Source organism: Pollicipes pollicipes, unplaced genomic scaffold, assembly GCF_011947565.3.
Source record: "Pollicipes pollicipes isolate AB1234 unplaced genomic scaffold, Ppol_2.1 Scaffold_4219;HRSCAF=4965_pilon_pilon_pilon, whole genome shotgun sequence".
Taxonomy (NCBI): domain Eukaryota; kingdom Metazoa; phylum Arthropoda; class Thecostraca; order Pollicipedomorpha; family Pollicipedidae; genus Pollicipes; species Pollicipes pollicipes.
The window spans coordinates 3,377,141-3,393,885 of record NW_023596448.1 but is presented as its reverse complement, the minus strand read 5'-3'; the positions used below and the strand labels follow the sequence as shown (position 1 = coordinate 3,393,885).

The 16,745-nt window shown below is 53.2% G+C and overlaps 1 protein-coding gene across 1 annotated transcript in view; it reads left to right on the top strand.

The window, feature by feature from the left end:
• Positions 1-16,745, top strand: part of LOC119095682 (ras-related protein Rab-37) — a 61,195-nt gene that overhangs the window by 25,195 nt on the left and 19,255 nt on the right. The window contains exons 4-5 of the mRNA XM_037218537.1: positions 10,064-10,273; positions 12,533-12,643. Of these exons, the coding sequence (XP_037074432.1) occupies positions 10,064-10,273; positions 12,533-12,643 (321 nt within the window). The remainder of the gene's footprint in view (positions 1-10,063; positions 10,274-12,532; positions 12,644-16,745) is intronic.

Sequence of the window (16,745 nt, the reverse complement as noted above, 5' to 3'; positions counted from 1 at the left end):
CTACCGCTGATCACTCTTGCACAGAAATGAAACCTCTTGTTTTGCAATGCGATACAGTTATGTGTGCGACCGTGGCTCGATAAATGCTTATACAATGGCGGAGCACAGAAACGAGCATCTACGTAACGTTAGGCCTGATCACGTGCTGGCAATTCCGTGTCGGACGTGGGGCAACACAAATAAAATGCCGGCGGATTCTATTACAAAAGAATCCACATTGCATTTGAAAGTCAGGGTTTTTATCCGCGATCAAGTCGAATTTTTTGGTCCTCTGGGATCAATACATAATATTTGTGCCGGACCTCACTTAAAACTGGTGTGCCGCGTACCATGAGCGACGCTCTAAAAGCTGATAAACGTGTCTTAGAGGTGTTAAACCTCAAAGCGTCGACGCAAAACCAGCTATGTAATTCAGCAAAAGAGTTCCAGCGCAGAGACTAAACTATCTCCGCCATGCTTTCTTCCACAGGCTCAAAGCTGCATACCATCAGCGCATTGAAGTACGATACCCTGAGACACGTTTAGTTGTAGGCTCATCTCGCTTGCAAACAGTGTGTTAGGGAGGCAGCTTCGGGATCGACCCCAAAAAACCCAGAAGTGAGAAAGGTGATGTTATCGTTGTTGTGCTTACCTGTGCCTGTTCGTCGTGCCTTGGTAATTGGTTTTCCAACCAAACCGCATTTACTTTGTAGAGGCGTAGTTTCTCCCAAAAGTGTGTGTGAAGGATAGCATCTAAGCGTTTCGATGCATTCAGCATATTTCAAGCATTTTAATTTAACGCCCGCTACATTTAACGCTACTTTAACGCCCGCTGCATTTTGTCGGTTATCACCATCACAGCGGTTTTGGTTGATCTGCAGTAGCGGTAGCCGTATTTAGCATAGGTAAATAGATCATGCTCACTGAAAAATGACGTGAGCTTCATTCGGAATATGCGCTCCAGCAGCCTCATGATGACAGGCGACATTGTGATGGGTCTGACGTCGGTGGGTTTCTCCGCGTCAGGTTTCTCCAGTATTACAGTCACATACGCATGCTGCCAGTTTGCTAGTGCATGCATGATACTGCTGGAAACGATATACAAAATAACATGTGCTATCTCGTTTGACGAGCTTGAGCGTGTTTAAGCTGACACAGATGCCACTGGTGAGACATTCATGCCGGCAATACCAGATATTATATCCAAGGCCACAGGTCATCATTTAGACGGGAGACCAGCACGCGCGGTAAAATGGCAGGCAGTTTGGTCATCGATGTGGATGCGCTCACCGTTGTGCCGAGACCTGTATTCAAATGGTACTCGTTCATCTTGTCTGGGAGAGCGCTGGGACATGATACTAGCTGGGCGTTTGGGTGGAGTGACCTGGCGGAGGTCGGACCACATTGCATGGAGGCCTTCTTCACGGAGTTGTCTGACAAAACGCGCGGCGTGATCACATCGTTCGTGCTCGGCGTGCCTCCGTTCGTGTGAGTTTCAGCGAAACAAGCTGTCTGGTAATCGATGCAGTCGATGCAGAAAAATAGGCAGTTTGCACGCTACCACCACCGCCAAACGACATGCTGCAGTCGATGTCGAAAAATAGGCAGTTTGCACACCGCCGCCCACGCCAAACGACATAATGCGGTCGATGTGGAAAACTAGGCAGTTTGCACACCGCCAGAAAGGTCGGAGTTCATAGGGTACCTGTCGATTCAGGCATCTGTGCCAAGTATGCCAGCATTGGATCGAACGCGACCAGTCCAGTGGCATGACCAGGCTGCCAATCTCGGTGTATCAGCGACGGACGTAGCGGCTTCGAGCCCACCATCAGTGGATTTTACTTCCGCCTGAGGCACGACACTTCCCGGACAAGGAAGAGAAAAACGTCCCATGGGACGGGCCACGCCATGACCTTGCATGACACGTGAAAAATCGACGGTCGCGGTGTCATTAATCTGATATGCGATTGGGGAAAATGTTCCATGATGCGGACGGCACGGGTGGCGGAGTCACTTGCTCGCGTAACAAGGTGCCCCGGTCGGGAAACGACGGTCACATTGTCTCGGTTCGCTGCACTTCCACTCACTGTCAGCGTCCGCATGGCCAAACAGCCACACGCTGTAACGTAAGGCGGTGTGGGTGAACTACGGACGATGCCGCGCACTGGGGAATGTAGATGCTGTGTGGCCTGACCACGCCTGGCCACTCACACGGATAGGCCATAGCGCTCTCCGTTGCAGGGGGAGAGTAACACGGGCGAGAGCGCAGCCTGGACGAGGTGTATTTTAAGACGGAGACACCACGCTCAAAGCGAAGCGCCCATCCGTGCACACCAAATTGTACAGACAATACACAAATAATTGCACGCTCCACACAGAGACGGAGGCTGCAACCACCGGAAGGCATTTATATCCATGAATGAGACCCTCTCATCGACATACAAACGCGCGTGGAACCCGCCAGCTGCACGGCGGACCGCCGCCATGTCGAAGGGTGCAGAGGACTAGGCGATCGAGTGCTGTGATGTGTCTGGTGAGTGTTTATGCACGCCAGAGGTTAGCGCATGTGGTATCTGCGTGCCTATGTCTGTGCCTGTGTTTTATACGTGTGTAATGTACGCGCGTGTGTACCATGTGTTATACAAATCGCTGTCTGTGGCGAATGAGATCTATGGTGTAAACTGTCGCGTGACGTGGCACTGAACTTTACGAGTATGTGATCTTGTGCGCGGACTATAGCAAGTTAGAATAGTCCGAGCAGTTGCAGGGTTTGCATGCGGTTATGCATTCATGCGCCCACATTTGCGGGAGGCCTTGGGAAATATTGCACGTGGCGCACCGCCGTGATTTTACAGATTTAGCTCCTTTGTGAGTGTCGTCCTCTCATGGAGAAAATGTGCTGGAGCACTTTGGCTAGACCTACCAGTCCACACGGCAGGGATCTCTGCTAGTCTCCCAGGTACACCCATTAGTCCCATGACGGGGATCTCTGCTAGTCTCCCAGGTACACCCATTAGTCCCATGACGGGGATCTCTGCTAGTCTTCCAGATAGGCACACCAGTCCACATGGCAGGGATCTCTGCAAGTCTCCTGGGCAGTCTCACCAGTCCACACGGCAGGGATCTCTGCTAGTCTCCCAGGTACACCCATAAGTCCGCATGACGGGGATCTCTGCTAGTCTTCCAGGTAGGCACGCCAGTCACACGGCAGGGATCTCTGCAAGTCTCCTGGGTAGTCCCACTAGTTCGCACGGCAGGAATCTCTGCTAGTCTCCCAGGTAGACCCACTAGTTCACATGGCAGGGATCTCCGACTGTCTCCCAGATAGACCCACTAGTCCGCACGGCAGGGATTTCTGCTAGTCTCCCAGGTAGACCCACAAGCTCACACGGCAGAGATATCTGTTAATCTCGCAGATCGACCCACCAGTCCACACGGTAGGGATCCCTGCTAGTCTCCTAGATGGTACCACACTTGCTGTACCGCTGTCCACTGATCTGGCCGAGAGGAGCCTCCGGGCTGGTTGGAACCGGCATGTTCGTCAGCGTCTGGTAGCCTTCCTTTCTTATCACGAGCGAGTGATGATTTTGAAGAACGACAGCTTGCCTTTGCGCACGGTATGACGCAAGGTCCGCAGAGCATGCCGTGTGATTGTGTGATGCGTGATGGGCACGCGGCGTGTTCGTGTTTCCGTGGAGAGTGCAGCCATGGGCCGAGCATGATGACTGTATGATCGTATGGTTAAAGTCACGACTAACGATTCGCTACCCAAAAATTATCGATCGACGGAATCTTTTTTGTGGAGAGGAGATGCTTCAGGAAGACTGAAAACGTCGGCAGCTTTGTTAGTCCGAATGCGTAGGTAGAAATATGAGATAATGTCGAACGGAATGCTTGACCAGGCGGCGACGAAGCACGAAAACTGAAAACTGCCAGTTTTCCACTTGATGTATTCACTAGAAGGTTGTCTTAATGTGGCGGCGGGGAGCGGTGTTGTGGAGTAACAGGCCACTATGTCACCAACGTGCTGCCGTTTTATACCGCAGCTTGCATACGCATGCTCAGACACTCTCACAAGTCTAAAATGGACGTCCTGATCGCTCCTGTTGGCAGTCGGACGCCATTCACTAGGAGCATTCAGCAAAGCCGCGAGGAGTTCCACGCGCATAAAAGTCATGACAATGGGCTCCAGAACTGAGCGTTCAATTTCACAAAGCCCATCTGGGGCAAAGCCGCCTCTGTTAAGGGCGCCGTCTCTCACTGGTGTCACCGCGAACGTTTCTTTGTCAGCTGATGCGGTGACGAAGATTTGCCAGCACCTGAGCTGTTAATTTTTGACGTGGCCGTTGTCTTCGGACGTCCATGGGGCATCGATTGCTCCAGCAAATCATTCGCGATGGTGATGATGTGGATTCTCGGCAGCGCTTCGACCGCGGAGGCCATTTCACGCCGTCAGAGACTGGCTACATTTAACGTTGGCTTCAGTGGAGCAGCGGCCAGCGAGCCATGCCGACGGTGGCGAGCGGTAGACATTATTGGATGGGAGCGTGTCATCACTTCAACTCGATATCCTCTGGAGATGACCAGGCTGTGTCGCCTTTTCTTTTGCATCCATCTAGATCCATGCCTTTCGTATGCGCGTGGGTCTTATTTTGTTGAGGTTGGTCTTGGCGATGTGCTTGTCCTGTAGCGATGCCTGACCCGGGGCGTGCGGCATGCTTGGTTCACGGTAGAAATCACTTCCGCGCTAGGAGTTGCGACCAGACATGTGTCTCGATTCCAAAAATGGATGCCGGTATCAGATTCCTGAAGGCTGAGCTCAAGACTTCCGGAACCCAAGATCCATTTTGAAATTTCGCCGGAGGAGTTTCTTGCGTCGTTGATCTTTCTCAAAATCTTGCCGAAAAATGTCCCAGCATCTGAAGTCATTTGATAATTTATCGAGAAATCATTTGGGCTGCAGCATTTGTTTGATGGACTGTTAAGGGGGGGGGGGGGGGGGATTCAGGCTCATTTGTGCGGATGCTTACAACATTGTAAAGTAAACTCGTGGTCCGTTCCATCCTCTGCTTTGGTATGTCACTTATTTTGATGGTATCTGATCATTAAGAATCAGTTTCATAAATAATTAGTGTATTGCAGGACTGAAAATTTCCCTACCTTTTTTGCCGCTTGCTAAAAAAGAAATGTCATTTAACCTGGAATATACTAGATACATGGTGGACCTATATAGACGAAAGCAAGTAATTTACAACTTACAGAGTGTGTCCCAATACAGAATTTGTCATTATGAATGACGCCCTCCCCTCCTCTTATCACGCATCCGCATGCACCGTCCTCCAGAAGTCTAGTTTGCTGTCGGGTTCGCCGTCGCCAAGCTTAGATTCAACCGACAGGACCTGTCCCATCGACATCCTGTATTCGCTCCAGCCATCAGTTGCAACAAAGCTTGGCTGGGTGCCGACTGGGTGCCGGGTGCTGGCTGGCAGCCTGACTCGGGAGGCAAACCACCTGGCCACCGCATCCGCAGAATTCCCAAGCACTGATGCTTCAGCAAATAAATCACAGGTTGCAGTTTCTGCAGTATAAATCCCACCCTGAAGCTCCATTACTCAGTTTTTTGCGTTTTCATTCAGATACCCCTCTTTTGTTTTGTTGGTGACTGTCATCTATTGACTATTTTCAGCTGTCAGCATTTGCGTGGTGCAAATGTGACGCACTTCTTACTGTGCAAGTCATTTAAGTTTTAATTAGGGATTGAGACGAGGTACTAGTTGACGGATGGGATTGATTGTTCGGAATTAATGAACTAATTGTTCGATCACCCTGGTCGGGTGTGCTAGGAAGTACACGTTCCGCCCGGCTAGTTCTTCAGCCATCATCGTCCTCACCGCTTAGCCTATCGGCAGAGCACTGTCCTCACAATCAGAAGACGCCGGTTCGAATCTCAGCAATTCCAGGCAGATGATCCGGGTTGTGACGCGTACAAAGCTGAAAGCCGAATGTCAGCCAGTCCTTCTCAGGACCCACGGGCGCCTGACGACGGCTAGGGAATGATCTGATCGTGATCTTGTGTGAATGATATCAAATTAGACGAGGACGTGAATCCGACCGACTAAATCGTCCATGGCGTTAGTCATATTCATTATGAAACATTACGACGTGCTCTACTTGTATATAAGCAAGCTAGAGCTGATTCTGCGCATAAATTACGTAATACACGAGACTTGGCTGTCAGACATAGGCTGCTGATGATGCGTAAATAAACTGAGCTGCCTAGCGGCGAATGAAAAGAAATTGTCAGTAACATTTTTCGGCCGGCTCCTGTATGTCTGTGCGTGTGAAACTATACTGGCCAAACCTGACTCATCTTGCTTGAGCTGTTCCATTGATATACTCGAATATGTCTGTCAGCCATGTAGCGTTATATGCCCACCGCTTTACGATATGTTCACATCAATGAACTGTGGCAGCCATACGCGCCTCATGACCCCATATGCCGTCATCACCCGGCCGCCATGACGTCATCAACACATAATTTCCCACTTATCACCGAGGTTATCAGCGCTTGTCATCAGACGCACGACTACCGCCATCACCGACAAACACCGCCCGGCACGACGTCATTGTCAACAATATTTCGCGATCTCGCGCGTAGATTGTCGCGTTGACATTCGCTGCAGACGATCATACCATAAACAGGGACACATGCAGCGCGCGTTTCACGGAGGCCGAGAGGGGCGGCCACCGTCCGGGTGCGGCCGGCACCGACCACCTAACTGAAGCGGCCGACCATCGCCCCATGTCACTCCCCTGCCACCTCCTGTTGCGACGCCTGGCGCCGCCCCTGCAGCGCCCGCATGCGTCCCGAGCACTGATTGGCCGGCCAGGCGGGCGCCAGCGGGCCGCTGTGCAGGTGAGGGACGAGGACCGCCGCCCGGACTGCCGGCGAGCAGACGCCGGTCAGAGGCGTGTTTTTCGGCTGAAAATCGATACAGCAGGTCGAGCGGCGGGCGCCCGCTGAAGACGTGTTGTGTGGACGTCGCTGCCGACGGGTGCTGAAAAACAGGTGCGACTGTGAGCCGCCGCCGCGCCGCCTGGCGCGTGTTTGCGTGTTTGCTTTGTGAGCGGCCGGTGCCTCTGTGCAAGCACATTTTGAGTTTCTGGTCATTGTTGACGACCGTAATTAGGTAGATAAGATTTCCGGCGATGTGATGTGCCGTCCCCGAGTCTTGGGATCTGTTTCAGCACCGGCAGGTTAGAGAAGGCTTATTAGGGCAGCTGCCTCATTTTCACTGGTAACCGACCGCAACGTTCTGCAGTCTCCGATGCCGCCAGCTGCCTGCACTTTTTTATAATGGGGGGGGGGGGGGAGCGAAACATCATGCAGAAGACAACGTTGCGGCGGCACGAATGTCATTTTCGGGTTCATTTTCTCTGTACAACGCCGAATGCTTGATGTTGGCTTTCGAGATGCAGATGGGATGCACCTGCATCCCCAACCAACAGTGACTCCTAACAACAGTTCTCCTGCCTCTAATGGATGCCACTATGCTATGTTGGCAATAAATCACCGGCCTGCACCGGTGATCTGTGCGGCGACGCCGGCGTCCAAAAGCTCGCGCGTATCGATGTTGTCACCGGAGGTCCCAGCCGGCGATCAATCGTCCTCAGGCCGCTATTTATACAGCGAGGCTTTCAGGTGTTCCCGAAACGTCGGTGTCTCATCGCTGCCTGCCGTCCAGTGCACCGTTTCTTAAGGGTTCAGGAATAGACTTCAGCCCGTAGGGAACGTGGGGCTCTTAGGGAAGAACTAGATGAAAGCACCTCCATGCTAAAAATTGACAGAGTCGGGGTGGGAATGGAAAGCATCATTAAATTTCAATACGGCGTGTACCTGGAGTATCCATTTTCCTCTTGAAGAGACCGTACCTACCGACGTTGAAGCAGGCGCCAGTCTGGACCAGGCACGCCGAACCGGACGCGCGCTAATCTTACAGATCACCGCAGCATTCTGAGCGCCATCTGTGTGGAAGAAAGTAATATCCGGCGGCCAAATGGCCTACGAAATAGTCGCGGTGTTCCCCAGGGGAGGCCACGTTCGTTACTGACCTGCCCAAGCCCTGATTAACTTGATCGTGCTCGTTAAGTCTGGGGCATGATGCGCCGTAGCCGCCGTTATGTGTGACGCTTCAGCGTTTTGATGCACCCCGACAAAGACTGGACACAATCCCTCCACTGAGATGTGTTCCAGTGTCTTAGAGACCGACAGTCCAAAATTTTCAATAGCTTTGCACTTGTAAAACGCGTCAGGTTAATCTACGCTGCGTTGATTCCGCAGCGCTGAAAGCCTGTCGTGTTTTATCACCAGCCCCGCCACACCCCGGAAGCTGCTCGGAGATTCAACGACGGGTCGATGGCTCCCACGCGGCGGGATGTTTATCCACTGTTCTTTTTTCCGACGAGACCAAAACCTCTCCTGCCTGAGATCAAAGCAGACACAAAGTCTCGCGCTTGCAGACCGCAGGCAGCTTCTTCCGGGAAGTCGTATGTTTGGATGGACAAGCTAAACTAACAACATTCCGTTTCCGACCAATCACGGCCTCTCGCGGATGTCAGGACCAATCGGGTGTCCTGCCGGCTGATGGAGACGTAGGCGTGGTTGAGAGGAAGGGAAAACGTTACCAGGGAGGAAAGGGGGCATAATTGAGGGCGGCGGAGGGCATGATTGAGGGCAGCAAAGATATGTTTGAGGGAGATGGTGGGCATAAGTAAGAGGGGCGGAGGACATTACTGACGGTGACAGAGGCACGGTCGATGTCGGCGGGGGGGGGGGGGGCGGCATGATTGAGGACAGCGGAGGTATGATGAAGTGAAATGGAGTGCATAAGTGAGAGGGGCGGAGGATATTACTGACAGTGACAGAGGCACTGTTGAGGTCGGCGGGGGGCATAATTGAGGGCGGCGGAGGTATGTTTGAGGTGAGATGGTGGGCATAAGTTAGAGGGGCAGATGACATTACTGATGGTGACTGTCGCAAGACTGAGGGGGATGGGGGCATCATTAAAGAAGACTGATAAGGGGACGAAGGACATGATTGAGCGAGCTTAGGGCGTGTTTGGAGCGAACGGAGGCATGATAAACGTGGAAGGAAAGCGTGAAGGAAGAGGGCGAAAAGCATCATTGATGAGGACGGAAGACATAATAGGGACGGAGGGCATTGTGAGAAAAGCGAGGCATAACGGGGAGGCGCTTGACTGAAGGGACGGGTCATGATTTACAGGCCTGGAGGGCGCTTTACGTTCATTCTTTTTATGTAAGTAACCTAATTGGAGGAACGCCCCCCCCCCCCCTCCCCCCAGAACTTCAGGTAGCACCGCCCGTGCGATCAATGGCCCCTGATGTTTCGGCCTGTCGTGGCCATCTTTCCCGTCAATGAATGTGCAAGGGTACCAATGATATGCCTTGCAAAACGAGTAACGAGTAATGTCCCGTCCCCAGTGCTTTGCTGCCATCGACACAGATAATGTTTCCGCCTTTCAGTGACGGCAAAGGCGTCATTATTAATCGCCTATTCTGAGCACTGCTTTGCGGAGACGGGATTATTCGGCTGATTGCCACAGCGACTCGCGGCCGACCCATGATGTCACGAAGGCGCTGACGCATGACGTCACTGCGCAGCGTCACGCTTCGGTCCCGCGCAGGTGTTCCTCGCCAGCACGCGCGGAGACAGCCCCCCTGTCGGCAGATTGGGTGCACCTGCGGGCGTACCACCGCCTGCGGGAGGCACGCAGTCAACCCGTGGGAGGGCACTGGGCGGGGCAAGTCCGCGCCGACAGCCGACCACGCACCGCGGTGTTTTGCGTGGTGCAGACATGGTGCTCTGTACGGTCTGAAGCACCGACCTGACTGACCCGAGGTCAAATCCGCTGCTTTGCGGGCGCACCTGTACGCTCGTCCCCGTGAGGTTTTGCTGTGTGTCGTGAGTACTAACCAGACGCCACCATCCAAGACTCTTGGTGACCTCTTTGTGACCTCCGCGTGACTTCTGCATGACCTTGGTGTGACCGCTGCGTTCCTGAAGGCCGGCAGAATGCGTCGGCGCGCGGGAAGCCGGGTGGCACGCACCCTGTCGGAGGAGCCACCGTCCCCGGTGCGCTGGGTGCCGGAGGGCAGGGCACACGGCCGCGCCAGTTACGCAGGCATCAGCAGTCGGCCCGAGGTCAAGGCCACCGCCCAGCCGCTGTCGCTGCCGCCCGATCTGAACGCCACCAAGCGCGAGGTCACCGCTAAGGTACTGCAGCGACCCCGGTTGTCGCCAGGTCAAGGCCTGGTGCCGAGCGAGGGTGAGGTGAAAAAGGGTCGGCCAGGACCCAAGGTACAGGGAAGGGCGACAGATAATCATATAAGACGCTTTCGCAGATAAAGCATTTAGTTTTGTGGTGGGGAGCTTAAAGTAGACTCTCCGTGGCATCTGTTTGAGTCATTTTAAGCTAGGATCGCGGCTTGTTACCAGACCTCTGACTGTTATCTTCCCGCCTCCGGATTGCAGCTGCCGGGGTGTGGTCGATCAACCATTTAAGGTCGGCTTGAGCTCGGGCGCGGCTCGTTCGGCCGGAAAGTGATAGAGCCTGGGAGCTGGGAGTGCCAGGGAGCTTGGAGCGTCTGGGAGCTGGGAGCACAGGGAAGCCAGGAGCGCCTGGGAGCCGGGAGCGCCTGGGAGCTGGGAGGACATGGGAGTTGGTAGCCCCTGGGAGCTGGCAGCCCCTGGGAGCTGGGAGTGCCTGGGAGCTGGGAGTGCCTGGGAGCTGGGAGTGCCTGGGAGCTGGGAGTGCCGGGGAGCTGGGAACATCTGGGAGCTGGGAAGGCAGGGAAGGTAGGAGCCCCTGGGAGCCGGGAGCACCTGGGAGCTGGGAGCGCCGGGGACCTGGGAGCGACTGGGAACTGGTAGCGCCGGGGAGCTGGGAGCGACTGGGAACTGGTAGCGCCGGGGACCTGGGAGCGACTGGGAGCTGGTAGCGCCGGGGAGCTGGGAGCGACTGGGAGCTGGTAGCGCCGGGGACCTGGGAGCACCTGGGAGCTAGCAATGCTGGGGAGCTGGGAACGACTGGTAGCGGCCCGGGTGGCTCTGCCGTGGAGCAGACTTCTCCGACCGTGAACGGAGAATGGAACTCGACGCAATGAAAGCGTCGACGCTGCGGTTGAGCTGGTTAGTAGATAAGTAGGCTAGTAGGTTAGTAGGTTGGTTAATAGGTCTGAACTTTTGGTCGGATTGGCTGCACAGCCGTGAGGCACCGAAAGCTGCGAGATGTAGCGTTAGACGAACACCCAGGTGGTTCGACCTCAGATGGAGCCGGGTCTTGAGAGCAGTGGTGGGTTTCCTTCTATTATCACGCTGTTTCACTGGCATTTTTGCTGACTAATTGCGAAGCTCGCGTAACTTGACAGGACTGAATGGCCGCGTAATGTTTTGGAATGAGCCAGGAGGACTTTGGGTAGTGTTTTTGCGCCATAGGTTGGCGCTTTGCGATCACTTGATGTTGCGAGCCCCGGTTGGCCTCCAACACGTGGTTCTCGAAAAATGCGCCTCAGATGACAAATATTGTTATATAAACTTGCGCCATGTTCCGAACAGATTCAAACATTACCTGAGCTCCACGTACGTTGTGAAGCGCATTTTAGAGGAGCATTATGCACATAGATCAGACAGTAGTAATGGCCTTTTTCCTTGTACAAAGACCGAGAGAATGGAGATATAGATGCGCTGATATTTCGGCGACATGCCTTTCTGGAAACGAATAGCAGAAGTAAATTCTGCTATTGTGCCCTACCCTCTTTGTTTAAACATTCTAATATATGTGCATTGCCGATCTGTCATTAACTGCCTGCACAGGGTGCCAGGAGTAAATTCTGTTATTTTACAGTAAGCTTCTGCTATTCGTTTCGATAGAGGCATATTGCCGACATACAACGCATCTAAACGCATCTCCCGGTTTTTCTACGAGGAATGAGGCTATTACTACTGTCTTATCACTTGAGCCCTTCTTGAGTCGGTGTCTTAACTTCGCCATGCTAAACTACCTTATATAGTCCAGACACTCGGTACTTATAGGATGCTCTCAACAAAGCTGGTGACCCTTTTGCTAGCCCATTCACACCAAGAATGCAAGGTAGGTGTGTACATAAAAGCCAGACTGTGCCCTCGTTGTTTAAGCATTCTAGTATGCATGCCTGGTCAGCCTGCTACTAACTGCCGCCGCAATGTGCCAAAAGTCGCGTTCGCTTGCCGTGTAAAAGTTCATTTTAGTGAATTCTGACAGTGCGTTGATTAGCATGCGGCATTCCAGTCTTCCGTATCATTAATATTTTTTTTTTAAAGTCGCCACCACTCTTTTCTTGTCTTGTACCGTTGGCCGGCAGTGATTGCAGTGTACCGGCCTGGGCGGCAGCAGGCTGCATATTAGTTGTCAGTTCGGTGTCAGTGTCAGTGTCAGTTCGGCCCTGTTCGGACGGAGACCGCGAGCGACCCTGACCTTCCCTTGCCTGCGCGCAGGTCATGTTACTGGGTGACACTGGGGTTGGCAAGACGTGCATGATGATCAAATTCAAGGACGGTCACTTTTTAAGCGGCGCCTACATATCGACGGTTGGCATTGACTATCGGGTAAGCGAGGACGCCCTGCACCGCGGCTGGCCGGCTGCTCTAGACTCGTCCCATGTTGTGCGAGCACCGCCATATCCCGTGTCGTTTGTTCTGCTTGGCGAATCAAGTCGGGTGTTTGCGCTTTGTCTTGTCCTCGCATGGCTCAAAATACTGTGTTGTCTGTCTTAACTGCATGGCTTTTCGGCTGGTGCATCCAGGTTCTGGTACGAATTTTTTGTTCTGTGCCACCTTAGGGTGCGTCTGATGTGTTCCGACTGTACTGAATTTACGTGGCGTTACGCAGAGTTCTTGTCGTCTGACCCGTACTACCCATTTGCTGGGCTGGACAGCTAAGATTTTACGTGAATTTTCTAAGATGACTGAGAGCCAAGATCATCTTAGTGTCCTTTGTCGCTTCTACGAAGCTGTGATGCTTATGTCTCAACCGCCTGTAAGCGGAAAAAATGAAGATTGGATGCATGCAGTTGATAAAATACTGATGAATTATAAATAAATGGTGTGGTTTGATTCACGTTACACAGCTTGTCGTCAGTTTTGTTTTGCAAGCAAGCGACAACGATGAGGGTTTTTCAACCAACAGCTGTCAAAATCATTGTCCTAGGCTATGTATTAATCAAACGCCTTAATCTACGTCACGTGCTCTTTGCTAGGACAAGTGCCATGTTGCAACGATCAAACGCCTATTGGAGACGAGACGCGTTTTTGGGTAGGTAGGCTGTGCCGCAGTACACCGCCGTCCGGCGGTCCGAGCACTCTCACCACACGGCATCGACCCGGGTTATCTGCACGCCGCGGCGACCCTGTGCCCTCATGTGCGGTGCAGGAGAGTGCGGTAGACGACTGTGGCGGTAGCCGCTTCAGCTTACAGCGAATGGCAGTCATGCCACGCTGTGCCGTCTTAGCACTTTTCCCGCGCGTAAGGTGACCAATCGGCGAAGGCACCTGTCTTGTCGGGGATTTCCGTTTCATGCGTTGCGTCTCCATTTTTTGTTTCTCGACGTGCCTTGCTCCACGTGTTGTGCTGTGCTGCTGGGATACTTGAGTTTCGGATCACCGAATTTGGATGCTTGCTGTGGACAGCGTATCAGGGATCCATTTTTGCAGAACACCTCAACTCCATTACCAACATGCATGGGGGTCGTGTATGGTGTGCGCTCGTCGCCGCACCAACCTTTTATTAAATTTTGCATCACTTCATAATGTTTTCGTGCGAAGGATGCTCGTTTTGAGGCTTTTGCCTCAGCAACTTTCGTTCACAATCTGCACGCGTGTTGACCATCGGTCTTTACGTCTCCGATGAAAACTCCCAGTCCAGATCTGATCGAAGAGCATGTCATGTATGCCCTACCTTCATACCTATGCGTCTTGATTTTTTCACGCCAACGGCTCGTTTACATCTCGGATCAATTTTACGAAATAAAGGCGCTTGCATCATTCTAGTGCCGTATAAAAATGACCTCACACCGAGAAAAGCCCAAAAAGGTTACCTGGTTTGTAATGCTGATGGTGAACGAAAGTCTATTGGTGTCAAGTTATTATTCTACGCGATACGGGGAAAGCCGTATAGATGGAAATGTGACAAAAGAGTATGAAAAGGATAAAAACAAAAGGTATACTTCAGCACTAGCACAGCTCCGTGCGCTGTTACTGCTGATCTTAGGCATTAGGGCGATTTCCATCTCCGGTGACAAAACTGGACCAGTCCGAGAGCTACCACTTCGATTAACGCTTTGGCCGTGATCAGCTGCTTTGCCAACAGCTGGACTGTTATCAGCTGATTGGCCTACAGCTGACCGGGGATCAGCTGTTTTGGTCAGGAGCGGAGCTTGGTCGGCCGATGAGCGTGCCCCTGGGAGCAGCAGCGACCCAGAACCGCCAGCTGTTGCCGGCCTATTGATCAGCGTTCGGCGTGCGTCGTGGGACCGCCGGCACCAAAAACCTAGCCGAGCGTGACCGACTTACGGGCGGTCCCCAGCGGACGCGCCGCGCCCCACCGCCGCGGCCAACCTCGGCCCGTTTGCGGGGGACTGACGCTGAGCGAGCAACGGCTGTCGACTCACCGCTACCGCCGCCGCTGCCGGCGCCGGCGGTGAGTTGGTGAGCCCATCTTTGGGTGTCGTTCTGAGCTGCATCCCGGCCGTGGCCGCCGGCCGCTCAAGACGGCACCGACGCTCGACGGAGCGTGACCGGCGCGCTCGTCGAGTCGACGCCGATGCGTCCCCGGGCGGTGGTTGGGTACCCGAGCGTGGCGCTGTCCGGGAAGGTCGGTCCGTCGACGCCCCAGCGCGGGGACGGAGTGCGGACAGGCTGGGTCGATGGCCTCCGGCGCTGGGCGGGGTCGCATGCGCCACCGAGCGCCGGTTTGACCCGCGGTCTGAGGAGGTGGGAACGGTCGCCAACGGACGGTGCTCTGGGGGACGCGCGTCAGACGGGCTGAGTTATCTACGTAGCTCCGTAGGATATTGTATTCATCCCAAAGCACCAGTTTGGAGGGGGAGATATGTTCCTTCGACCGTGTTCATTGATCGAGTATATGGGGTGCCGGTATTGTAGTAGTTAATGCATCTGCGTTGACCAATGCGCGTCCGGGAGACCAGAGGTCCGGGGTTCGATTCCCCGCGGTGGCCTTGTTTCCTGCCAGGGTGAGAGGCAGGCGACACCATATAGCCTCAGCAGCTGAGTGCGTCATGAAGCCCCATTGACATGACATTGATCGAGTATGCATCCTTAAAAGGAACGCCGCAGGCGTTTTAAATCCGGAAAAATACATTGACCAAATGATATATTCATCGCTGCTCAGTGTAAGTTGGTGATGCACGAGTAGACCAACCAATGTGAATTTCGCATGGTTTGTTCAACAATTTCACAAACAAACACTTGTGATCGGCCGCCAATTGGTCGCACTGTGATCACGAATGAGGTAAGTATACTGCCGCTGAGTTTGACCTAGTCCATGATGGATGCACTTCTTATCTATTGCAAAAGTGATCTCACGTTAAACTAGGTTCATTGTTTTTTCAATGTCAGGCGAGGTCCACCGCCAATGCCGGCCTTGTTAGGCCTTCAGACGGCCTTAGATCAATGTTTCTACTAAATGTAACATAGTTCTCAGGTTCGGGCGTACTTCGCTCGAAATATCCTGTTCATTCCTCAGGGACCCATATTCTCAACTTTCGTTTCCAAGAACTCCTGTTGACTTGACCTGTGATGTCACTGTTTCATCTTAAGAGGTCCCACTGGACATGAATGGGACCCCTGGGTAGCCAGCCGACTATTGGTCGCACTGTGATCTTTTAATGCAACCTTAAGCTGAAGCAGAATGGCCAAGATGCATCTACCGCATCCGCAGCTATTCGGGGCCTCTGCCGGTGAAAACCAATGTGATCTTCTTCGAAAAGGACGCCGTCCAGGCTGGCGGAGAGGACTGCCCTCTCCTTGCCAGACGTGCGAGCGAAGATGGCTCCCGCCCGGCAGGGACCAATTTACAAAACTGCGAGCGGTGAGGTTGGACGCCGGTGTGCGAGGCCAGGTGGGCTCACAGTGGGGAATAATTCACGCATAACGCTCCAACTGGACAGAAGTGCTCTGAAAGCCGGCGACGGGGTGAGCCGCGGTCGTGCTCCCGTAGTGACACCCTGAGCACGTGCCTCCTCCCCTATGAAATCAATAACGTGTCGATATGAGTCTAAAGAAAATGTTGATAGTTACAAGTTCGAGGTAGTTTCGTTACACTCAATAGATCAATAACATCAGATGTTGTCTTAAGCTGTTTCTACACGCGGCGCCGTAATCTAAGTTTGCGGTGATTTTTTAGCTTTTCCCCCTCGTGGACAATCCTGCGTACGTCTGTGAGACGCATATTTAGACAGAACATGATCGATTGGGTTAGCCACAGTTCGGGGTTTGGCTTTGGAGACAGTGGAGCCATATCCGACGATGCGCTACCTTGTACGCGCGAGCGGCGGGAACATCGATGTGGGACGGATGTCATGACCCATTACAACACATTCTCAGATTAGATGTGTCGTGTCGCATAATGAACAAAATTAAAACTTCTGAGAATTGTGGTCGTAGCTTTCTCATTATCTTGATCAAACTAAAA